At 42.5% G+C, this 25,468-nt stretch overlaps 1 protein-coding gene across 8 annotated transcripts in view; it reads right to left on the bottom strand.

The window, feature by feature from the left end:
- MEI4 (meiotic double-stranded break formation protein 4) overlaps positions 1–25,468 on the bottom strand; it is a 622,672-nt gene that overhangs the window by 378,226 nt on the left and 218,978 nt on the right. For 2 of the 8 annotated variants that reach the window (XR_011031448.1, XR_011031449.1), the window contains exon 5: positions 2,866–2,988. The exons of 4 other annotated variants lie outside the window; for them this stretch is intronic. Coding sequence is in view for 2 of the 4 variants with exons in the window: in XM_068281521.1 (XP_068137622.1) it covers positions 5,198–5,218 (21 nt within the window). In the remaining 2 variants the exon portion in view is untranslated. Of the gene's footprint in view, positions 1–2,865; positions 2,989–5,166; positions 5,219–25,468 lie in introns of those variants that run through there. 2 more of the 8 variants (XM_068281520.1, XM_068281521.1) reach the window with 2 other exon arrangements.

Below are 25,468 nucleotides of genomic sequence, written 5' to 3'. Positions count from 1 at the left end.
CATATACATCGGAGGAACAGCCTACAGTATATACTGTATGTACTGCAAACTAACCGACCGCCCCACATACCTCAGACATGACATTAGCCAACCCAAGCACATAAAGTACTCTATAATTTACAGCCAAGCTATAAGGTACAACCAAATTTGTTCTGACAGAGTGGACAGAGACAAACACCTGAATTACCTGAAGAAGAACTTTGTTAAACAAGGATACAACCTTCATGGCTGAGGCACAAATCAAGAAAGCCAACATCAACCCTAAGACTGAACTCCTCAAATGTAAGCAAAGCAAGGAAAAAGTGTTGTGTCCTACTGGTTGTTACCTACAACTCACACCTGGAAATTGTAAGAACGATTGCAAAAGAACTGCATCCCATTTTACACAAGGATCAGAGACTGAGAAAAATATTCCTAAACCTCCCCTCCTGGCATATCAACAGCCACCCAATGTAAAAGAGATGATTGTCAGGAATTCTTTAAATAGGCCACAACAGAATGGAACATTCCCCTGATATACTATATATTACGTGGTACTACATTGTCAATGTATTATTATGATGCATTTATATAGCACCGACAAATTTCATAGTCATATCACTAACTGACTCTCAAAAGCGATGTAATTAACTTTATACTTTACTAGGTGACCTAAGCCCGTTTAAAAATGGGTCTAGGTCAGTCCTCGCCGCAGCATGCACCCACCCGCTCGCCGCACACACACACACTTCCGCTCCGCCATCTGGCCCTGTCCTGCGTCCTATCCCAACAGCTGTTAGTGCTTGACATGCGCAGTAGCGCAAAAGCACTGACACACGGACAGGACGCAGAGACACTGGCAAATTATTATATAGGATGTAATACTTATGTATTTAGATAAAAATGTATTATAATTCATGCTACTTATATTGATTTTGTTTAGAGATTTCAAAATATTCTTGATATAAAATGTCGACAGACTAAACATATGTCTAAATAGGTGATAACAGATTAGAGTTGAATTAATAAAACTTGTCAGTCACATATGTCACATATAAGTGGTTTTGACATTCATATCCAGTAGCGTAATCATTTTAATAAAACTATAAAGGTTATGAAAGATTAACACCATCTCAAAACGTTGTGGTAATTAGTTTATTCATTTTATGCGTCTTAAGGAGAATTATATTTTCAAATTAAAAAAAAAAAGTTAAGAAAAGAAGTAATACATTCAGCCCAGTATGCATTGCAAAGATAAATGACAAACATTATTTTACATTGAGTTTATTTTTTATTGCTTACAGAACAAAGCTATTCCATGGTGTTTCCAAAAAATATTGTTTGATGGGAAGAACAAAATGTGTAAACAAAAAATGTTTGGATACAGTAGATAGACTGATTGCGAGTGGAAAAGTTTATAATCCTCTCTGGACCATTATAATGTTCAGAAATTCTGTGATGGAGGGGCTATGTGGTACATCCCATGTATTGCACATATCGTGCAGGATATCATGTACACCACAATGGGCTCTATTCACAAAACTTTTCCTAAATGACTTATTTATCACCTAATTGATAAAAATAACCTTTCAGCACATTTACAAGCAAAATAATCACTCAAAGTAAGTTGTTCCCGATTAACTTCATTTCAATATTACTTTACTTACCTTAATTCCATTATATTTTTGCTCTTTAGAGGCTTAAATGTAACAGATAAGGTGAAAACAGAGGAAAATAGGTGAAAAAGCTTTTGCGAATCATGCACATTGCAGGATTGGCAGTTAACATACTGCTTCATATTGAAAGTTTTCTCTAGAGAGAAAAAGAGAACACCTCTTGGGTCTGCTTACGTAATACCTGCAAGTGGCATAACCACATTTATAAGAGCCCTTCATGTTGAGCCAGGTTGGAGAATGGCTAATGGTAGATTGAAAGAGACAGAGGGGCAATGAGGATTTTACATCATTACTATTACTAGAAATGTAGGAGCAGGTGTCGGGACAACCTGCTCTATCTTTGCTAGAACACTTGTAAATATACGCTTATTCTGTGGCTTCATACATAATGAATGCTGAGGTGCAAGAGTTGGATTAAGTCTGCCAAAACTACAATAACTATAGATACAGAGTACACTGTATTTATTAACAATGTTCTTTTTTCACAATTCACTGTTACATTCAAAACCTAAATCAGCACTTACCAACGCCTCATTAGGTGGCTTGCAATTTCAGGAGATAATCATTTTGTTATGTGGAAGTAATTCAAATCTAATTTGCTCTTATCAAAAAGTACTGAATCATTTATTTAAATAAACTTGTCAACATTAAGATAGTCAATCATTCTCATATCTATATTTTTTACAGAAAGAAAATTATGAAAGCGTCATTATTCTCGAGCTGTGCTTAATAAGCCATTGCTGACAGAAAATTAAAGAGCTGAGTAGGCATTCTGAAGGAACACAATTTAGTACAAATTTACAATTCACAATTATAATTTGATATGATGAAGCAAGTCTTCCTTCATTAAACACCACAGACATTCTAACACAATATGTGATAAGAAATACAGCACAGATGCCATTTCCCATGAACTGGTTCACATCAGTTATAAATTCTAAAAATATTAATAAATTTTCTCTGTGATATAGGCAGCAATGAAGGCAGAAGAATGTCACATGATCATAGGGGCTGCTCCCCTCTATTTACGCCCCCGGTCCTGGGAGATCTAGGGCACCTGGTAAGTGTTGAGCTGTGGCAAAAAATGGGCATGGTCATGTACTGGAAAGTGGGCATGGTCATGGGTGTGGCCAGTGTGACAGGTGCGTTCCCACGTACAAATATCATAAATAGGCAGCATTTCACAATAATAGGCAGAGTGTCTCCTCACCTAGCTTCTGTGTTGGCAGGGGTGCTGTTCTCAGCTGACATGGTGGTGATGCTGTGCTGGCTAGCCTGGCAGTAATGTGTGCTTGCTTGGCTGGCGGTGATGCTGAGCTGGCTGGCAGTGATGCTGCAAAATATATACATTTTCCTGTATTTGTGTTTCTTTTGGTTCATGTATTGTCATACTATTTAGTAATCAAAGCCCTTAAAATGCCAAATGCTGCAATAACGTCAAAGTAGCAAATGCAAAGTAGCAAATGCAACCACATTAACCATCAAATAATAAATGCGATAAATGCCACAGTCAAGAAATGCGGTAAACGTTACATCTCATGAATGATATGCAGCAAACATTGAATACGATACATGAAATGCAGTGAATTTTACATCTGACACAGGAAATATGGCAAACGTTCCATTTGACACAAAGTGCACACATCTAGAATATAATAAAGCAAACTTTTGTTTTTCTTAACATCTTAGTAAGGGGGCTTTTAGGACCATTATAGTCCCTTACACACTCCAATGAGTTCTGGGTCACCATGAGCTTGCTGGTTAGTCTGTGCATCTAGAATATAACACACACTGCAAACAAGACACACAGACAACACACACACTGCAGACATAACACACACACACATTGCAGGCACAACACACATACACACCGAAGACACAACACACACACACTGCAGATACACCACACACACACTCCAAGCACAACACACAAACTGCATAATGCAGACACACAACACAAACACCACAACACACACACCACAACACACCTGTTCGCAGTGCTTCTTCCCTTACATGCAGCTTCATAGTTGGGCTGTGTAGGCTTGGCTGGGCAGGGCTGTGTTTGCTGCAAGCTGGCACGTGCTGCAGTAGCAAAAGCCTCATGGCCAGGCTGTGGGTGTAGCTACAATCACACAACCTGCGTTCAAACCTGTGGAAGCTGCGCCCCCCCCACCTAGATTGGCACTGCAGACAGGAAATCGCAAGGCTGCCCTGTAGTGTCCAGGCTATTGGTGATGATCCTGATTGGATAGGGGGTGGGCCAGGCACACAATATGCGCTACATACTGAAGCCACAGCAGGGGAGGGCTCAGCCTCTACTTGCCCCTGTGACCAACCATTTGCTCCATGCGCCTCCTACCTAGATGATGGCACTCCGTCGCCATAACGACCAGAACACAGAGATTTGGGGGTACGCAGGTGGGCACATTGAGGCTACACCTTGTGGGCACACCATCTATAGATCCCAGGTAGTGCCCTGGATCTACCTCCTAGTGACACGCCTGATGACCATCACTACTGACCATTTATCTTTTAATTGTACAGACAATTTGATGTGGATCTGGTGGAACGGACAAACATCATTCAATTGTATGATTAAATTTCATCTCAATTTAGTGTAGATTGTGAAGAGGTGTCTAGGACAAAGCTGTGTGAGAGGGAACACTGCAGAGGTAATCTATAGCTTCATTGCCTTGCTCCATACGTTGGCATGCCCAGGCCTGCGGTTCATCATGGAGTAGTGAGAGGATTGTCGTGACCTTAATTTTCTCATAGGCAAAGCATCTCAGTTGCAGGGAGAAATACATCACACTAAAACTTTGAAATAGATTAAATTACTGAGATCTCAGAGAAATGATCAGGCAATGAAGCAATCCAATGATTCTACACACCCTTCCAGTTGACAGTTATCCTATGGAGCTTCCTAAACTGAGATTCATAACTGCAATTTGTTTGCAGAACTGTTAGTTTGGATTATTCTTATACAAGTTCCATTTTTGCCTAACAATTATTGTTAAGATTATTACCAGTTGTTAAAGAAAAAAAAGACATGTAGAAGAAAGTATGCAGATTCCCAAAAATGAGAAAAAGCAATTCCATAACAGCATTACCCACACAAAGTGTAATTGAAGAATTGTTTCCAATGTCAGCAGCATTGACTCAATGCAATTTTGCTCCATACTTTGCCAGAAATGTGAAAGGTGCATTTTAAAGCGAAATACACTGCAATACTGGAAAAAAGTTTTGTAAGCAAAAACCGGCCAGTTCTCAGTGAAATCAAGCCCCTAAGGGTTTAAACCCACTAGCAGCCTTGTCTAAGCGCTGGTGATATGAAAAGCTCTTGCTAATGCAATGTTACGGGGGCTTTTTATAAAATACCATCCCTCTAGTGGGATCACACCCATAGCATTACATTAGCAAGAGCTTTTCAAATCACAAGCGCTTAGAAATGGCTAGTAGGTTCCAGGCCTAATGCACATGACTGAAATCACACAAGGGGCATTACACCAACCTTTCAGCAGACATCTTCATGGACCAATATGTCATAAAAAGTTCCACTTTGACTAAAGGAAAAAAAAGGAAAAAATGATCATAAACCTAGAATAGTATGCCTAAGTTTTTTCAGTTTTTTTTATTTAATGTTATTAAAAATGATGTTGCTAGGTAAATATGAAGCCAGCTAAGAGTTTCCAAAACTAGCAATAATCTCAGACTTCTTTTTGCAGTCTTAGCAACAAAATTTTCTATACTCACACCTTAATACTTCTTTCTACAAGTTACTGTGTCATCAAGCTGAAAAAAAAAAAAAACAAACCTATCATGGATTCTTGCAATATGCAGATCAAAACGGAAAACAGCATTTCTTAACAAAGGAGGGATTTTAATTTCATAAATCCATTTTTTTCCAAGATAATTAATGTTCTGTTATTTTCAGCTTTGGAGAACATCTGTAAATCAGTTCCACTGTACTAAAAAAATCAGTTTTTTTTAGTACATTGTGAATATATTTAGTAGAGTATATTTGACTTTCAAAGCATAAAATTAATGAATTCTTTATGTATGATGGTGCTATTGCTGGTTAACATGTACTGATCTTGATGCCATGCATTACTAGAGCTACAGACTACCTCAGGCTTAACAAGATGTTTGATTTTGATTAGTCACAGCACTGAAGATCATGAGGCTGCTCACAGTTCTATATGTCCCTTTATGAGTAATGTGTGCCAGTTGCAGTGTATCAGTTGAATAGATAAATGTTTCTTGTAGTAAATGTTCACTCAGGTGAGGTTAATAACATTTTGTTATACACAATACTCTGTATTACATTTTAAATACCTGCTTCGCATTGCTTCACTGGTATCCAGTTCTGATGCTTGACCTTTCTAGTAACAGAACTTAACCTCTACGTAAGCTGGGACAATTTGTTTTACCAGTCCTATCATTTGCTGAACAGAAATGTCAGTGGTTAGTGAATAATCAGCCCTATCATTTTCCATCCATTATGTACCTTGACATTTTACTGAATCTGTTTCTGGTGACATTATTGCTGAGTGCACACACAGCACTTTGCAATTCTTAGTTACAGTGCGTCTCTGAACACTTGTAGTATAGGAAGCTAGAAGCCTTCATTTATTTTTTCAGTTTACATATTTTTATGAACTGCTTGCCTGTGAATAGATTTTGAACAAACTATAAATATGTAACTATATGACTATCAAATTATCATCTTTTAAGAACGCAGTGGGAGCAGACGGAACCAGAATGCTATGTGCTCGAAGACAAAATGGTTCTGCATACAGTATCTCACAAAAATCGGTACGACTCTCACATTTTTTGTAAATATTTGATTATCTATTATTTATAGATATATTTATCTTTTCATGGGACAAGACTGAAGACAACACTGAAGATGACACTACTGCTCCCAAATAGATCAGCAGCACTACCAGTTTAAAAGGAAATAAATATGGCAGCCTCCATATTCTTCTCCTTTGTTCTTTGGTTGAACTCGCTGGACGTATATGTCTTTTCTCAACCCAAATAACTATGTAACTATATTCATTTCACTTCAGTTGTCCTTCAGGGCCCTTTCACACTGGGGTGGTGCGGTGTGGTATTTTTACCGCACCCCACTGCCGGGCAATGAAAGTCTATGGAGACTTTCATACTGCCACGTTACAGTGCGACGGAAGTGACATCCCCGACGCGGGGCCGAAACTACGTTAACGCTGCAATGCTGTGTCGACTTGCAGCGATCTGCTTTGTCCCGGGAAGTCATGTTAGTCTATGGTGACACGTTTCATTAAACATGTTGGCTACGCGGCACGCATTTGCTGAAGCATATTTTAACAATATGCTTACTCATACCCGAAGCAGGAAGTGACAGCAAGCGCGCGTCACTTCCTGCTTGGCCAGTGGCACAATAGTGCGGTGTTCCCTGAAGGCCTGTTTTTGGCGGTGCGATGGGCGTGAAGCACCGCACTGCTAACACTGGTATATAGTGTGAAACCAGCATTAAGGTTTGCAATCTACCTGGACTGCAGCATTTAAATAGGCTGAGGTACTTTGCAGAATACCTTTTAACAATTAGATGGTCAAACATAGAATGGTTTTGATATCAGCAGCTAGTATATTCTACTCCAGCAATGTGAAAATTCTGTGTGAGAGTGACTTGTTAGTTCTGCTGAGTTTTGTCCCTCCATGCACACTTATATTGAGGTGGCATCATTTTGAATCATGTGGCCATGCATGCCACGTTTAGCCTTCTTACCTTAATTAGATTATATTTTTGCTGTTTGGGACCTTAAAAAAGGAACATACATAAGGCGAAAACAGAGGAAAACAGGCGAAAAAGCTTTGTGAATCATGCCCAATGTGACTACGCTTTCTAATAAAAATGTTTGAAAAAAAATGGTTTTCTATAGCCTCCACTGCACCTTGACATTCAATTTCAAGAGTTCTTTGAAATAAGCATATTTTCATTGACACGATTATTATTCTGCCTTTTTTCATTATTGGCACAGGGAAAATGACAACCTTTCTTGCTTATCATTCAACAAGTGAACAAAGGATTAAATAAATGTACCTAAGAGTATAATGAAATTAAAATCAGAATGCAACCCTTAAGAACAATTAAAACAGTAATTGTTTTTCCTTTTCATTAACAATGAATATTGTTAATATTGGATATTGACAGTCCAACTTTTGCTGAATTCTGTGAAACTATACCATTTTTACCCAAATTTATATGAAATATATTTCGCTCATCACTGATGCAGTCCATGCTGACTCCTGTCCACCGCTGAGGAGACCTAAATGAGAACATAAAAACTTGATTATGGAGCTAGGGAAGGATGATGGCACGGGAAACCTACTGGGTTCTTCTGGAACCCATAACTTGACAGGACGAGATGTTTGAGCAGTAGAAAGCAGAAGGGCAGTACAGAATATTAGGCAGGTGGCTTAAATGTTTTGCCTGATCACTGTAGATGACAATGCTCATATTATTTAAATACACGTTTCTAAAACTACTCTCCCATTACGAAAATGTGTAGTTGTGTGTGATCCTAATACAAAGCCATTAAAAGGTATTACTTTTTACAAGACTGTGGTTTTTTTTCGATCCTAATACAACCTATTCCAATTGTTAACTTCCAGATTATAACTTGAACAGCTCCAGCTATAGTATTATTAATAATAGTATTCATACTACACTTCCAAGTGCCTTTAGACAGATACATATCTTGTCATCTTTTCAGTTTATTGCTAAAGAGTAAATAGCTATAAATATTGACAGTCCATTCAAGGCAATTTTTCAACTATGTTTGGAAGCAAAAATCAAATCAGTGTACATCATGTGTCAATAGCTAAAGCTCTCCCAGTTCGCTTTCCAGACATTAGGTTTATAAATATCGATCTTGCTTCTGGTCTGTCAAAATACAAAATGTATCCAGAAACCATATGATATTTACATTGGCATTCAGAGCAAATCGAGATAACCTGACATAACAGTTTGACAACAGAAAGAGTGATAAGGGATAAAATCTAAATTAGGGTCTATACATTTAACATGACAAAATTAAATCAATTATAAAAATTACAGTGTCAAAAAAAAATCTAACCAATGTGTGTACAGAGGTAATTATGATTAGGTTTGCCCTATCATTCAATCTTGTTTTGCTTCTGAAAATCATTTCCTTATGTAGCCATACCAATGTGGCAAGTAGCAGAGTTTACAGTCCTGTTTTTAGTCTTGAGAAATTCCTGTTCAGTCTCAAAATCGTGTCAGATCTTCCAAGTACTCTTAGGCTTCCTGCACACTGCAAATTTGTTTTCCGATTCAGATTTTCAATTCAGAGTTTCCCATTCAGAAAAACGGATCAAAAAACGCAGCATGCAGTAAAGATTAAAAATCGGAATCGGATGTAAAAACAGATTAAAACGCGGAATCAGAATCACATGCAGTGTGCAAAGAGACTTATATTGTACTCGTAACACTGTCTTGCCCAAAATATTGATAGGTACTAATCAGAATCCTTTTATTTGGCTAAATAAGTTTGTACTTAAAAGGAATTTGACAAGTCTGAATAACTAAGCTGAAGGATTAAAAATTGGCTCAGTACACCACTGCAGCTGTAACCTTCATACTCCTTAGGCTCTGTGCACATCAGCAGTAGAGATGGCCCAAACTTGTTCTATAGCGAACAGCTATGGGGAATGACCTTGGGGCCATTTTCGCATAAGTCATTTTACGCATTACTGCGCAGACGCTTTCCCGGCGGCCGTGCGTCCTTGATCGCACACCAGCACCCAGGAGTGTTCTGCGCAGGACGTTACCGGCTGCAGGTGCGCGATCAAGGACACGCAACCGCCAGGAAAGCGTCTGCCCAGTAATGCATAAAATGCTGTATGCGGAAATGACCCTGAGGTCATTCCCCATAGCTGTTTGCTACAGCACAGGTTCGGGCCATCTCTAATCAGCAGCTGCTATCAGCTCAAATAAAATCAGGTATAGCGTGTGCACATTCTATATCAAGAATAAATTACACTACTATAACTGCAGGTGTAGGTTTACTTCTTGTTATGTAAAAAATGTACCCATGCAGCACGATGCCTGGCACATGCTTTTTCTTACAAGGCATATCAGCGTGCATGCACAGTTTGTACAAATAAAAATGTCCTTTTTTGAATTTTCCAAAGGGCTTCCATTTATCCATATGGGTTGACGAATGTAAAGCCTCAGCAAGGAGTTTAGAAAAGAATATTTAAGTACAGACATGGATTACATTATTGGATTTTGATAAAATACATAAAAAAAGATTTGTGTTAAAATTAATTCGTTTATTTTTGTGTGTGTGCATGTTTTTTTTTTTTTATTTAAGTCTGAGGTACTAATCACTTTTAGTCATTTACTTATGTGGGTGAGGCTCTTTTGTGGGCCTCCCCATTAATGGTGTGACAGAATAGCACAATAAGCCTCTCCTGGGCACCAGAAGATTACCCACTTGTTCCCCAACACTGGGACGAGGGTACTTTGTGGGCGAAATTGTACTCTTGTCTACTCTTTGCTCCATTCCTTTCTCTGCCCCTTCCATGGTATTGAAAGCCATGCATTTTTGACAATCGTCAAAGGGTGGAGCATCAAGTTCACTGGCTTTGCCTTCCTGGCCACTAAAGCTCACTGGTTCTGCCTTCTTGACCACCCAACTTGCCCCCCCCCTCCTGATCTCACCATTACCTCTTGACATGGCAATAATAAATTGGCCTCACTGAGTTGGACATTAGATGAGCATGGAACTATAGATTGTCTGAAGTAGCTTGGGAGTTAAGAGTGCCCGTGGAGCAAGGGCCCAAAGCAAAAAAAAAATGATAGGCATTACAGATGGCTTCCAATTAATCCACATCTACGGAATAACTATGCAGCTAATTACTCATACAGCAACATGGTAATAACTAGGAAGTCTGTCCTCAAAATACAGCACTGTTGCCAAGGTTTCAAAGTAGTACAGTTTCAGAATGCTGACTGGTTTTGAAATTAAATGGGTGGCTGCAAAAAGAAATAGAAGACATGTTAACCTCCCTGCCGGTTATCCCGAGCTCAGCTCGGGGTAACCTGCCGCGGAGGATTCCTCAGGCCCTGCTGGGCCGATTTGCATAATTTTTTTTTTGTTACACGCAGCTAGCACTTTGCTAGCTGCGTGTAACTTACGATCGCCGCCGCTCCGCTCCGATTCGCCGCAACCCGCAGCATCAGAGGGTGCCCCCCCCCCGAGACCCGTGCGCCGCCTGGCCAATCAGTGCCAGGCAGCGTCGAGGGGTGGTTCGGGACTCCCTCTGACGTCACGACGTCGATGACGTCGGTGACGTCATCGCGCCCGTCGCCATGGCGACGGGGGAAGCCCTCCTAAAAATCCCGTTCAGAACAGGATTTCCGGATGGGTAAATGCGCCGGCGGCGATCGGCGCATTCGGGGGGACACCGCAGGGAGGGGGGAAGCATGTAGCTAGCGCTAGGCTAGCTACATGCTACAAAAAAAAAAAGCCAAAAAACACCCTCCCTGCCGTGCGCAGCAATTTTTTATAACGGCAGGGAGGTTAAACAACTTTAAATTACAATTTATACACACTGCAATGATTTACTAAAGCCAGGGAAGGAGAATATGGTGCTAAATGTTTTTTGAATATGGAACCTAGGATTCCCATTGATTAATATTACTCTATTTTGTTTGCCTCAAGCTGGACATATTGCAAGTAAAGCTGGTTCACACTAGGGGCTTGATTCACAAAGCGGTGCAAAGTGTTTGCACGCCAGTGAAAAGCCCCTTATCACGCCTAAACTCACTTTAGGCATGATAAGAAGCAACTCGCGCGAAGCTCCCATTAAGCCCTATGGGACTTTGCGCGTACGCGCGGAAACTTTGCGCGAGTTAGAGCAAAAATCGGTGATAACTCAGTGGTGCAAAGGTTATCACGCCTAAAGTCTTTTAGGCGTGATAACTGAGTTATCACCGCTTTGTGAATCAAGCCCTAGGTCTGGAAACGTATCCGTGGCTCTGTTTCTCAGCCCTGATTAAAAACGGAGCCATGGACAGCAATGTTAAAAATAGCAGCCGTCTTCACCCAAGAAAAAAACGGATCCGTCTGCATTTGCGGGGACTCGTTTTCAAAACCTGAACGGACAGTCTGGATTTTCTGCATTATCATGGACCCCGGATATACGGAGGGGTAGTGAATAGCAATGGGAAAACGGATCCCCATCTTCACAGGCAGTTTTGGACACAGAAACAGATCAGTTTCTGTGTCACAGCCTGTGGGTGAAAGGTGGCCGCTATGCTGGAGGAGTATAGCAGGCAGGACGAGGGTGGCAGCGGGGGTCGGCCCCCCCCTCCCTCACCTGGGTCCCCCGTCCCTGCTACCCCTCCAGATAGCAATATTGTTTATCAAGATAACGTAGCAGGCAGCGAGCGGGGAACTTACTTCCTTCCGTCCCACCGCTGCTGCGTCACTTCCTGTAATGCCGTCCTCTGATGTTCATTGGAGCAGTGGAGCGCAAGGAAGCAAGTTCCCCGCCTGCTACATTATCTTGATCTTAAACGATTTTTAAATGATTGAAACTAGCTGTAGGGGGAGTGGGGAATAGGAACCCAGGTGAGGTGGGGGTCACCCCCCCCCCCACCCACCGCTGTCCCCTTTCTGCCTGCTCTCGATGAGTTGCCAGATGTTGTAAAAATATTTAACTCAGTGTTGCCAACTCATCCCTTTAATTACTGACACATATGCATTATACAGGTTTTGTGGCTAGGTAGATGCAGTTAAGGCATTGATAATGTGCAAATCGCCCCAGAACCTGTATAACTTAGATGTGTCAGTAATTAAAGGGATGAGTTGGCAACACTGCTTTTACTGCTTTATTGTGAATGTTATCAATGAAGAAAACGAGGGCTGGAAGATTAGTGAGCACTGAGCAGTAAGAGTGCAGGCCACTTATTTGTTGAGCTGCTGCGTAAACCATCTATTTAACAAATACACAAAAGAAAAGAGCGGGTTGGGTGTTAGCACCTCCAAGTGTGTCTGTCAAGGTAAAAGTTACTGCAAAAGATAGTGTAAACTGCTTCTTGAGAATGCTGGCTGGGGAACTTAATAGTTTTAGACAGCATAAGTACTTGTTGCCTCTTAGTTGTTATGTTAAGTCTTAATGAGTCCTATGAAGTGCAGTAGGGTTATTAAGCCAACTTCTGACTGGCCATCCTCCAGTGTAGTAAGTTCAAGGAAAAACCTGTGTGTCTCATTATCCAGTAGCTGCAGTCTTTTTGATTCCCAATGTTCCTTGTGATGTTTATCACCTGGATTGTGACAGATGCAGCATGTGCGGTGAGGTAACAGCAAACAGCTGTTCAGGCCATGTGAAATCACTGGATTGTATATAGCATTGGTTGTTTGTAATTGAGAAAGGGATGTTTGAAATTTCCCTTCTAAAAATGGTTTAATGCATGACATATTTCCTTTGTAAAAGGTACTTTATTACTATAGGTTACCAATGAAATTCGCATATAGAAAAGATTGGATAGTGTGTAGACACTCACACATTATATGTAAATATATATGGGTCTCATCCATTTACCACATTTTCCGCTGTATAAGACGCTCCGGAATATAAGACGCACCTAGGTGTAGAGGGCAAAAACCAGGGAAAAAAACATATACTAAACCTGGTGCATCCATGTTCCAGGAGCGTCGTGTACATGTTCTCCCCCAAATGGTTTCCTCCTGTGTCCCTATGTCTCCATCATTGTGTCCCCCATGCCTGCCCAATGTGCCCACCTGTGTCCTCCATGCCTTCTCCATGTGTCTGCCTGTGTCCCCATGGATGCTCCATGTGTCCGCCTGTGTCCTCCATGCCTGCTCCATGTGTCCGCCTGTGTCCCCCATGCCTGCTCCATGTGTCCGCCTGTGTCCCCCATGCCTGCTCCATGTGTCCGCCTGTGTCCCCCATGCCTGCTCCATGTGTCCGCCTGTGTCCCCCATGCCTGCTCCATGTGTCTGCCTGTGCCCCTCATGCCTGCTCCATGTGTCCCCATGCCTGCTCCATGTGTCTGCCTGTGCCCCTCATGCCTGCTCCATGTGTCCCCCTGTGTCCCCATGCCTGCTCCATGTGTCTGCCTGTGCCCCTCATGCCTGCTCCATGTGTCTGCCCGTGTCCCCCATGCCTGCTCCATGTGTCCCCCTGTGTCCCCATGCCTGCTCCATGTGTCTGCCTGTGCCCCTCATGCCTGCTCCATGTGTCCCCCTGTGTCCCCATGCCTGCTCCATGTGTCTGCCTGTGCCCCTCATGCCTGCTCCATGTGTCTGCCCATGTCCCCCATGCCTGCTCCATGTGTTTGCCTGTGTCCCCCGCAAATGTATAGTGTGCCCGCTCCCACCACATGCCTCATCTCCCTCCACTTTGTGGTTCCTGGCTCTTCCCCCAGGTGTTTATCTAGAGTGGGCTTACCTCTCTCCACCATGCGAGGATTGGAGACCTCCTCCCCATCCACACAGCTCTCCCTAATGATCAGCATGTGATGGTTGCGCCATCATCGCATGCCGATCACTAGTGCAAGCTTCACAGCTGTGAAGGAGGTCTCCAATCCTTGCGGGCATGGAGGAGAGGTAAGCCCGCTGCAGATAACCCCCCCCCCCCCGGGGGGGGGGGCAGGAACAACAAGGGGGAGAGAAATAAGGCAGCGGGAGGGGGTACACTATACACTTCCCAGGACACAGGCAAACACATGGGCCCATATGCAATTAACTTTTTCACCTGAGTTTTCACCTAGGTGATATTTTCACAACTTAAAATAACTTCCCTTTTAAACTATTAGCAAGCAAGAAAATACTCAAAATAATTTTGATAGTACATTTCTACTTACATTTTGGTTCTTTTTCACTTGCAAAGTGCTGAAAAGTTATTCTAAATAGAAGATGTAACATTATCTTCTAGGAGAAAACGCCTGAGAAAAGGGGAATTGCATCTGGCCCCTGAAGCAGGCATGGGGGAGGGACCGGGGGCATTGGGAACACTTAACACACACAGGATTGGCGGTTCATATCGGTGGGCATTTGTAAGTCAGGGATTCCCTGCCTTTGCCGTATAAGACGTAGGGAGTTTTTCTACCATTTTTTGGGGAGAAAAAGTGTGTCTTATACGGTGGGAAATACGGTACATTTTTTTCTCCTAAGTGATATCTTTTTCATCTTCTGTTTAAAATAACTTTTGCATTCTGCAATTGAAAAAGTGACAAAAAGTGAATTGGATCGGGCCCATAACTCATAAAATCAAATTAACATATATTAAAATTATTAAATATGTGGACATGCCAGACCAATATAAAGACCAAACCTGAACAATCCACTTTTATCAATACTGATCACAAAAAAGTATGCATTGTAACTGATTAATGCAGTAACAGATGTTAGATCTAATTCACAGATGACATGGCACAACACATCATTAAGTCTAATCCACAATCTTCAAAAAAATCTCAAAAGAGTTTGCAGCATAAAATGTCATCAAGCTAAGGAATGATCAAGTGTTAAAAAAACATGTATATTATTTTGTGATCAAATTGTTTTAGACAAAGACAAGACAAGACAAATAACATTTATATTGCGCTTTTCTCCTTGCGGACTCAAAGCGCCAGAGCAGAGCAGCAGCCACTAGGGCGCGCTCTATTGGCAGTAGCAGTGTAAGGGAGACTTGCCAAAGGTCTCCTACTGAATTAGTGCTGGCTTACTGAACAGGCAGAGCCGAGATTCGAACCCTGGTCTCCTGTGTCAGAGGCAGAGCCCTTAACCATTACACCATCAGCCAACTGCGGGAACTGTGGGAGGAGGGCTGTGATAATGATTGGACCTTGGTGTATGGGTTGTACTACCACTTTAATTTGTGTTCTGCCCCAATTAGTTGCCCTCTGCTTACCCCCACCCAGTAAAGCCAGCCAATATCACTGCCTCCTTGTCCTTTGACCTCCTCCTTGTCCTCGGATGGCTCCAGTGCACTTCAGGTTGCTGCTTTGCAAAATAGCCTGTGGTCTACCAATTCATTAACCACCCTGGCGTTCAGTTTCCCCAGGATTTCCGTGCAAAAAGTGTTTCAATTAATTTCCAATAATTTGCAACCATTTTTTTTTGCAACCAATTTTTTTTTAATATTAAATTTAATACAGATTATTGTATTGAATTCAATTAAAAAAAAAAAAGTGTTTTCTGCAAGATGTTGATGACGCTGTGTGACCCTGGTGTCATCAACGCCGATCAACGGGGGACATGTGATCGCTGAGGAAGAAGCAAAATCCGCCAAGGGACATGGAAGAAGACACTGGGGAAGCTATCAGAGGTACGCGACGAGGGATCAGCATGCCAATGGTGAGTATAAGACCCAGATGTATAGGTAGAAGATGTGCAGCCAGGTATAGTTAGCCAGATGTGCAGCCAGGTATAGTTAGCCAAGTATAGTTAGCCAAGTATATAGTGAGCCAGGTGTTTAGCCAGGTATATAGTGAGCCAGATGTTTAGCCAGGTATATAGTGAGCCAGATGTTTAGCCAGGTATATAGTGAGCCAGGTGTTTAGCCAGGTATATAGTGAGCCAGATGTTTAGCCAGGTATATAGTGAGCCAGGTGTTTAGCCAGATTTATAGGTAGCCAGATGTCCCCCTCCCGATCCTCCTCCCCCCCCCCCCAGCACGCTGTGGGTAGCAATCTGTGCTACCCACAGCGTTCAGAACAAGCATCCAGCCACCCTAGGGAATCCCTGGGCAGCCAGCGGGGCAGAGAATGTGCGGGGATCCCCCTTGTATGTGGAGGCTGTGCTGGCGGGGGATCCCCCTCTGTGCGGGCGGGGGGAACCCCTTTATATGGTGGCTGTTGCGGGCAGGGGATCCCCCTCTGTACGGGCGGGGGGATCCCCCTTCTATTGTGGCTGTTGCGGGCGGGGGATCCCCCTCTGTGCGGGTGGGAGGATCCCCCTTCTATTGTGGCTTTTGCGGGCGGGGGGATCCCCCTCTGTGCGGGTGGGGGGATCCCCCTTCTATTGTGGCTGTTGCGGGCGGCCTGTCCCCCTCCGCCCCCTCCCTCCCGATCTCGTCCCCCGCACATTCTCTACCCCGCTGGCTGCCCAGGGTGGCTGGATGCTTGTTCTGCACGCTGTGGGTAGCACAGATCGCTACCCACAGCGTGCAGTCAGGCATCCAGCCATCCTGGGGAATCCCTCTGATAAGAAAAAAATGCAGCCGGCGGGGCAGAGAAACAGGAAATCTCCCTGTCGGCATGGACGAGCTCAGCTCGTCATTAACGTTTTTTGCAAGTTTTTGCTGGACGAACTCAGCTCGTCCATACCGCCAGGGAGGCTACTTTTAAATATGCTAGGAGGGGGTGTGACCATAAAATTTAACATTAAAAGAAAAGTTAACCCTATGCACTCGACCACGTTATAGTTGACTCTTATAACTGCATAAAAACAGGGACTATGAAACATGGACTGTCTGCTCACTTCTGTTCAAAACCAGGAACTAAATATACATGGTTTAACCACTTTACCCCCAGCGGTACGAATTTCTCCGCCCCTTTTTTCCCTCCTAAAAAACCAGGGACGGAGAAATCCGTACCTTCCGCGCTACCGCCGCTGTCCGCGCTCCCGCCGCTCGTGCGCGCGCACCCGCCGCTCGTGCACGCCGCCGCCCGCTCGCCCGGAGATCAATGAACGGGAAAATCCATTCCCGTCGTTGATCTAGCCCCCGCAATGATCTGCTGCTTCTTTCAGAAACAGCGAGATCATTGTGCGTCTCCCAGCCTCCTACTGCTTCCTGTAAGCGTCCTTCCGGACGCTTACAGGTCGCATGTAAACAAACACTCTGTGGCCATCTTGTGGCCAAATAGTAAACTACACCCTAAAAGCATTTTACATATACAAACATTACATTTACACAATAAATTAACTCATTACCTCCCACACTCCCCAATTTTTATTTTTTTTTGTAATAATAAAAAAAAAAAAAAATACAATAAAAAAAAAACATAAATAGTTACCTTAGGGACTGAACTTTTTAAATATTTATGTCAAGAGGGTATAACACTGTTACTTTATAAACTGCGGGCTTGTAATTAGGGATGGATGCAAAACTGAAAAAAATGCACCTTTATTTCCAAATAAAATATTGTCGCCAAACATTGTGATAGGGACATAATTTAAATGGTTTTATAACCGGGACAAATGGGTTAATACATTTCATGGGTTTTAATTACAGTAGCATGCTTTATTTAAAAACTATAATGGCCGAAAACTGAAAAATAATAATTTTTTCCCACATTTTTTCCTATTTCCCCATTAAAACACATTTAGAATAAAATAATTCTTGGCATAATGTCCCACCTAAAGAAAGCCTAATTGGTGGCAAAAAAAACAAGATATAGTTCATTTCATTGGGATAAGTAATAATAAAGTTATAGACGAATGAGTGGAAGGAGCGCTGAAAGGTGAAAATTGCTCTGGTGGTCAGGGGGTAAAACCCCTCAGTGGTGAAGTGGTTAAGCAAAAGAGCTAAAATCTACACAAAAACAGGGACTGTCACACTTGCTACAAAAATGGGGATTTTGATTGTTATTAGCATATAAGCTGCATATAATATCTGCAATAATAAGTGCCAGCTATAACATGGTGGAGTGCAGAGGGTTAACTTTAATATCTTTTTATTCAAATTGTTTTATTGAGAAGCAAATGCATGAAACAGTACAAAATGATCAATGTGAGAACCATATAAAACATAGAAAATACTCAATAACAACAATTAACCCACACTGGGCACAAGTCCAGGGCATCAAATTTATAAATATAACATTTCAGAATTCAAAGCGAGGAGGTTGTGGGAATATAATATTCCCCTGTTAACCAGTTCACCCCCAAGGGTTTTTATCCTAACGGACCAGAGCAATTTTCAGTTGTCAGCGCTCCTCCCTTTTATTCCCTAATAACTTTATTACTACTTATCACAAGTAAATGAACTATACCTCGTTTTTTTCGCCACCAATTAGGCTTTCTGTGGATAGTACATTTTGCTAAGAATTTTTTTTATTCTAAATGCATTTTAACGAGAAAAACAGAAAAAAATCATTATTTCTCAGTGTTCAGCCTTTATAGTTTTAAAATTAAACATTCTCCTGTGGATAAAACAAACACGTTTTATTTGCCCAGTGGTCCCGATAATTAAACCGTTTAGATTATGTCCCTACCACAATGTATGGCGAAGGTATATTATTTTGAAATATAAGTGGTTATTTTTCTGTTTGTTCTGGCCATAATTACAAGCCCCTATGTAATAAATTAAAATTAATTTTCCCCCATAAAATATAGAATAAAAAAAGCTGAGTCCCTAAGGCAACTATTTATTTATTTTTTTTAAGCTGATTTTTTTTTTTTTACAAGTGTTTTTTTTTGGGGGGGAGGGTTGGAAGTGTAATTTTATTAATGATGTGTATATACTTGAAAATGTATGTATTTTGTAGGTGTAATATACTTTTTGGCCACAAGATGGCGCAGGTGAACACTCATAGGACGTGTTCACTTTTTTTTTTTTTTACACTTTATTAAACTGTTACATTTCCTGTTTATGTGAATGGACGTAGCCGCTGTTCGCGGTCAGGTCCATTCACTCCAGGCACTGCGATTGGGTAGAGGACTGTTCGGTCCTCTTCCCCAATCACCCAGCACGGGATCCCGACGGTAATGGCGGCGGTAGCGGCGGACACACGGCGGTATCAGCGGCGGGAATGCGCGACGTATTAAAACGTCATGTTGCTGTTAATAGCGGTAAGCATGACGTTTTAATACGTTAGGATGGCGGTAAATGGTTAACTTTACTTTCAATGTTGGATTATATGGCCACACCCCCTCCTAGCATTTGCTGTTAGGTATATAAATGCTGAATGGTGTGAGCACAGGCTACTTTGTCTCTAATTTGTAACATGTAGGTCCAGTGACCAGATCTCAACTTGCAGCCTCATCCCAACTTGACAAACCCCTTCTGAACTGACATTTCTCTCTGAGCAAGGTGCACTGTACAGTTACATAGTCGTAATGCCCAGTTGAAAAGGACTCACCAGACCAAGGATAGATTTTTGGCACTGGTGAGCTTATGCCCTAATCACAATCAAAATCCCTGTTTTTGTAGCAAAAGTGTGTCAGTCCGTTTTTATGCAGAGTTCCTGTTGTAGAGCAGCTTTAGCTCTTTCTCTTATACTATGTATATTTAGTTCCCGTTTTTAAACAAAAGTGAGCAGACAGTCTATGTTTTATAGTTCCTGTTTGTATGCAGTAATAAGTGTCAGCTATAACATGGTGGAGTGCACAGGGTTCACTTTACTTTCATTGGTGCTTTTTTTTTCGGGCTGCTCCGTTTATTTGTTTTACAACTTTGTAGACCTTACCTATGTAAACGTGCAATCATTGCAAGCCAGCAGTCTGTGGTGTGCTGTTCCCTCCTTCCCAACATCTCCAGATATAGTGATTGGTGGGTGTCCAGAGGGGCATGTTCATATACAGGGTGGGGGAGAGTTGTTGGAGGGTGTGATGAGCAGGATTATGGAAGATGACACTGGGGGTGTGGTTTCTGTAATAATTAGCAAGTAGTATATGTATGGCAGTAAACTACATCTAGGGATGCTCATTCGGATTCCGCGGAAATGCAATTTCCGAAATTCCGATCGGAAATTGCATTTCCCCATCGGAATGCGGAAATCGGTAATGCAAGCGCGTTAGGCGGATTTCCGCCGGAAATCGCGGAAATTTACACCGGAAATCGTGGAAATTCCGCCCGACTAACATTGATTTTCTCAAAAACTATAAGGTCTTTTTGAAAACTTTTTTTGCATCTTGTTCACAAGATTCAGTTTAATAACCCCTGAAAATTTGGTGTTTCTAGGACTTACGGGGCTTTGCTATTAACCGCTAAATTCGGCGGATTTTTACTGTAATGTAAAATGCAGAAAATCTGCTTCTGCCTATTTTCTGCATTTACATTACAGGAAAAATCCGCCGACTTTAACGGTTAATAGCAAAGCCCCCGTACGTCCTAGAAACACCAAATTTTCAGTGTTTATTAAACAGAATTTTCTGAACAAGATGCAAAAAAAACTTATGGGCCTGATTCACAAAGCGGTGCTAGCAGTTAGCACGCTGGTGAAAAGCCCTTTATCACGCCTAAACTCAGTTTAGGCATGATAAGTTTAGGTGTGATAAGTTTAGGCATGATAAGTTTAGGTGTGATAAGTTTAGGCATGATAAGTTATAAGTGCACAGCTGATCAAAAGTTTTGCGCTAGCAAAGTCTGGTGCACTTTGCATAGAGTTTAATGGCGCTGCTTTGCGTGCGGGACTTTGCACGCTATCTACACTTATCTAAACTTAGCATGCCTAAACTTATCACACCTAAACTTATCACACCTAAACTTATCACGCCTAAACTGGCCTTTCACCAGCATGGTGCAATGGTTATCATGCCTAAAGTCTCTAACTGAGTTAGCACCGCTTTGTGAATCAAGCTCATCACACCTAAACTTATCACGCCTAAACTTATCACACCTAAACTTATCATGCCTAAACTTATCATGCCTAAACTGAGTTTAGGCGTGATAAAAGGCTTTTCACCAGCGTGCTAACTGTTATCACCGCTTTGTGAATCAGGCCCCAAGTGTGTCTATCAGTAAATGTCAGTATCAATTGAAACCCTATGGCAGTGAACACAGAACAGGCTCTAAGCCATTCCGTGACTGTACATATAAAGTAAACAAACATCCCACCAGTGGATGATAGGGCTAAAAAACAAGTAGTCATACTGGACACTGTATTACCACAGAACTCCCGTTCACATGCACATGTGTGCTACAGACCTAGGTGGCCAAGTACGACCTGAGGCAGCCTGTAGTTAAGGGCAGTTAATGGCCTCAATTCACTAAGATCATGCTAGAGATAATAAAGCAAGAGAAAACTTACCTCCACACATGAGAGAGTTATCTTACCTCTCCATTCCTTAAGTTACCTCTCCTGTAGTTAATTTACCTCCTCTGTAGTTATTTTCACACGCAGTTAATTAACAGCCTGTCTTTGACTCTGGAGTTATTTTAAGGATTGGAGAGTTAATTTAAAGACAGAAGAGTTAACTTTAGGCTTGCCTGAGGTAAAATGTTTCCTGAATACTACATGCCTTATCACCATGGTAACAACTCTAGAAGAGTTATTAAAGACAGGAGATAAGCTTAGTGAATTGAGGCCAAAGAGAGTCTGAAACGAGAATAAATCTCGCTTCAGACCTCATAGAAGGGGCACGTGTGCCCCTGCTAAACTGCCGCTATCCCACGGCTTAACGGGGGTCCCTTCACCCCCAAATCCCCTCATTTCAGCGGGGGAGCGCTTCCTGGTTGGGGCAGGGCTAACCGCCGCAGCCCTGCCCCACGCGCGTCTGTCAGCGCGTATCTCTGCCTCTCCCACGCCCCTCTCAGTCTTCCTTCACTGAGAGGGGCGGGGGAGAGGCGGCGATGCACCGCTGATAGACGCGACTGGAGGCAGGGCTGCAGCAGTTAGCCCTGCCTCCAGGAGCGACCAAGTGTCGCAGTGGGGGGTTTGGGGGTGAAGGGACCCCCGTTTAGCGGCGCTATAGCGGCGGTTTAGCAGGGGCACACGTGCCCCTGCTAACTATGAGCTCTGAAGGGAGATTTATTCTCGCTTCAGAGTCTCTTTAAATGAGAAGACTGGCAGTCTCCTACCGATGATGTAAGTGGTCTCAGGTGGCCATATTGAAAACTGGCATCTATGTCAGGATGAAGTGTACTATATCATGCTGCAGTGGTGGGCTGCATCTGCAGATTGACCCCTAAAAGACATAGGAGGAAATGGAAGCTTCAACATAATAAAGCATGTAGAACTAAAAAATGAAAAAGACGAAATCAAAAATGAAAATGTGAGGATCCGCTCGGCTGCCTGCGCAGGCAGGCAGCTTTTTGACCACTGTTCAGGTCTGCATTCTGCAGGTCTCTGGAAGAGAGACCTTTTGTCAGTTTGGCAGCTTGCTGCTGCTGAGGAATTTGCATGCGTTTGTCATGCAAATTGCCTAGCCACATCCTCTGGAGGTTTGTACTATAAATACCATGTGATATCACAGACCTGGGCTGGTCATAAGGGTTAGTCCTGTGAAACACTCCTGGAGTGTCAGCCTTGCTCATTGTTTAAAGATTAGCTCAGAGTAATTCCTGGGACTGCACTAGGCAGGTTCCCTAGTGCAGTTAGAATTGCATATCTGTTTGTTAGTCTGTTGCGATTGTCCTGTCCCAGCTGTGGTCGACAGGAAATCGTTCTGTGTGTCTGGGTGCTAACCGGAACAGCGGTTGTTACTGGTAGCCCCTTCTGATCTGTCTTGCCTGGATCGCACTCGTCTTGCGCTAGTGCTGTGGATCCTATCTCTCCCTTATTCCTGTTTTCGTGTATCTGTCTTGTCTGCTACGAACGCTTGCTGGAGGCTCGGTGAGGTAACCGTTAAGCAAGCGCTCGCGTCCTCTGTTTCATGTTTGTCTGTCGGTGGTTAAATAGGCGTGCTTGTCTCTGTTGTGCTTAACACGCGGAGACCGCGCATAAACGCGTGCACTGTTGCGAATGAGTGTGGTGTTCGCGTTTAGTTAGCGTTTGTTATTTTCCTTATCTTCTCATTGTATTATTTGCTGTGTCTTTGCTACTCTCGTGCTCTGCCTTGCTGTAGCCTTGTGTCATCTCTGGCAATCGCCTCTCTCGCGATTGCGTTCCTACTTCAAATCTGCTGTTGTGTATGCACTGTTGTGGGGTGGCGACTAGATTGGTGCACACACATACCCTCTGTCGCTTTGCTCTCTCTCTTTCAGGGCTATCTGGCCCTGCGTTTCTTCCCTTCGTACAAATCATGTCTGGCGTCTGTGGCAGGGCAGAGGATCTGTTCCTCTGCACTCCACAGCTCCACCTGCCGACAGGAATTTCCCTCTACAGGTGCATTGCACCTTTTGCTGGGTTCCCCTCAAATTATACGCTTGTGGAGGATTTCCGCAGTGTCAGCGCACGTCTTGTGCGCAGATCACGGAGAGAATTCCACAATCGTTACAGAAAAGTACGGACATGTCATGTAGCAAACCCATCACAAAAGGGAGGTCCGGGTTATTTGAGCATCACTAGTTCAAAAAGCAAATAAGTTATATGGACATGCATCAAGTCTGGCATTTTGCTGAAGGCCTAATGCCGCAATAATCATTCTTTATTTCCTCATCCCCCCCTCTTTCTTTATTTTCCCTTCCTCATCTCGATCCTCCCCATACCCTTCTGTCCTGTGCTCTTCCTGTTCCTCTCCCTACCCACTTTCCTTCCTCCCCACCCAGTTCCCTCCTTTCTTCTCCTCCTTTCCTGTGTAGCTCTTTTGCATAAGGGCTGGGATTTTCACAGTATTTTGGTGATGGAGTATAGATCACCAGAGTGCTACATGTATTCTGTAGTACATCTGTCATTATTTCTTATGGGCCATTTAACGAATATTGTTTTCTGGATACACTCTTAACATACTACAGGTTCCACCATATTGTACTAACATATATGGTAATTTGTATATGTTATATCTGTGTATATACATCATTGTCCTTTTTTGGATATCCATGGATTATCCGTGCTGTACTATGGATACTCTTCAAATTGCATATTTGTTTTTTTGTAGATATTGTATTTTTAGTCTTGTCCTCATGTACGTTACTCTGAGGAAGTGGCCTTGTGGAGGCCATGAAACATGCTTCACGCTGTTTGTTGTAATTGTATACACTTTAACGTGACAACCTCATCTTTTATGGATTGTTGGTGGCTTGAAAGGCATTTTATTGATAAGGTGTGAAAATATCACCTAGGAGAAAACTTAGAAGAAATAAGTTAATAAGAGCCAGTGCTACTTTAATTTTTGGAATATATACACAGCATGATTTACAATAAAGGACAAATTTACCTGCATACTAGCCAATCTTTTGCAACATGCAATATTTATGTGTTTTTGTTGGAAATATGCAGGGTGAAAGATCATGGTTATAGGTTTATATACAATGAATGAAGGTTTGATGCATGAAGTGCTTGCTTGCTGTGCTGTTTGGCGTGAGGCAGTGTAAGGACCAGTTCACTGGAGGAAACCGTTAGGAACTGGCTCGATACAAAACATCAAATTCTTTAGTAATGTAAGATCCACAATTTTAACATTTGTGGTTTTTATTACTGTTGTACAGGTTGTTGCATAAAAGTATTCATGTACTGTATATAAAGCAGAGAAAATCAATTAACCCTTCGCAAACTCACATGCAAATGTTCAAACAAATGCATTCACAGATTTACTCATCCAGGCACAACTGTTATCCCTACAGCTAAATTAAAAGCCAGGGTTTTAGTTCACAGAAGAATGCATTCTTATGCTTAGTCACCTATACTGCGTAGAAGTACCCAGGTAAACATAGGTGTCCTAACTCTGGCCCTGTAACATGCATAGTGCAGACATGCAAACACATTCATTGCATCAAACCTATCAATGGATTAGGAGCACACATCCTAACTTCCTCTCCTGGGAAAGACCGTGCATCTTACCAATCGCACAAGGGAGCTAATGTTATGTGTCCATGTGCACCATGCGCATACACCAGCATAAGCTGTCTGCATGCTGACAAACATACAGGGGAAGGGGGGAGTGCACCGAATTGGACCCTAGCCACAGGGGTCAATGATAAGAATAAACATACATATATCCAGGCAC

This window comes from Hyperolius riggenbachi, chromosome 4 (genome assembly GCF_040937935.1).
Source record: "Hyperolius riggenbachi isolate aHypRig1 chromosome 4, aHypRig1.pri, whole genome shotgun sequence".
Taxonomy (NCBI): Eukaryota; Metazoa; Chordata; class Amphibia; order Anura; family Hyperoliidae; genus Hyperolius; species Hyperolius riggenbachi.
Note: the sequence above shows the minus strand (reverse complement) of the source record. Positions and strands in the feature narration are given on the sequence as shown.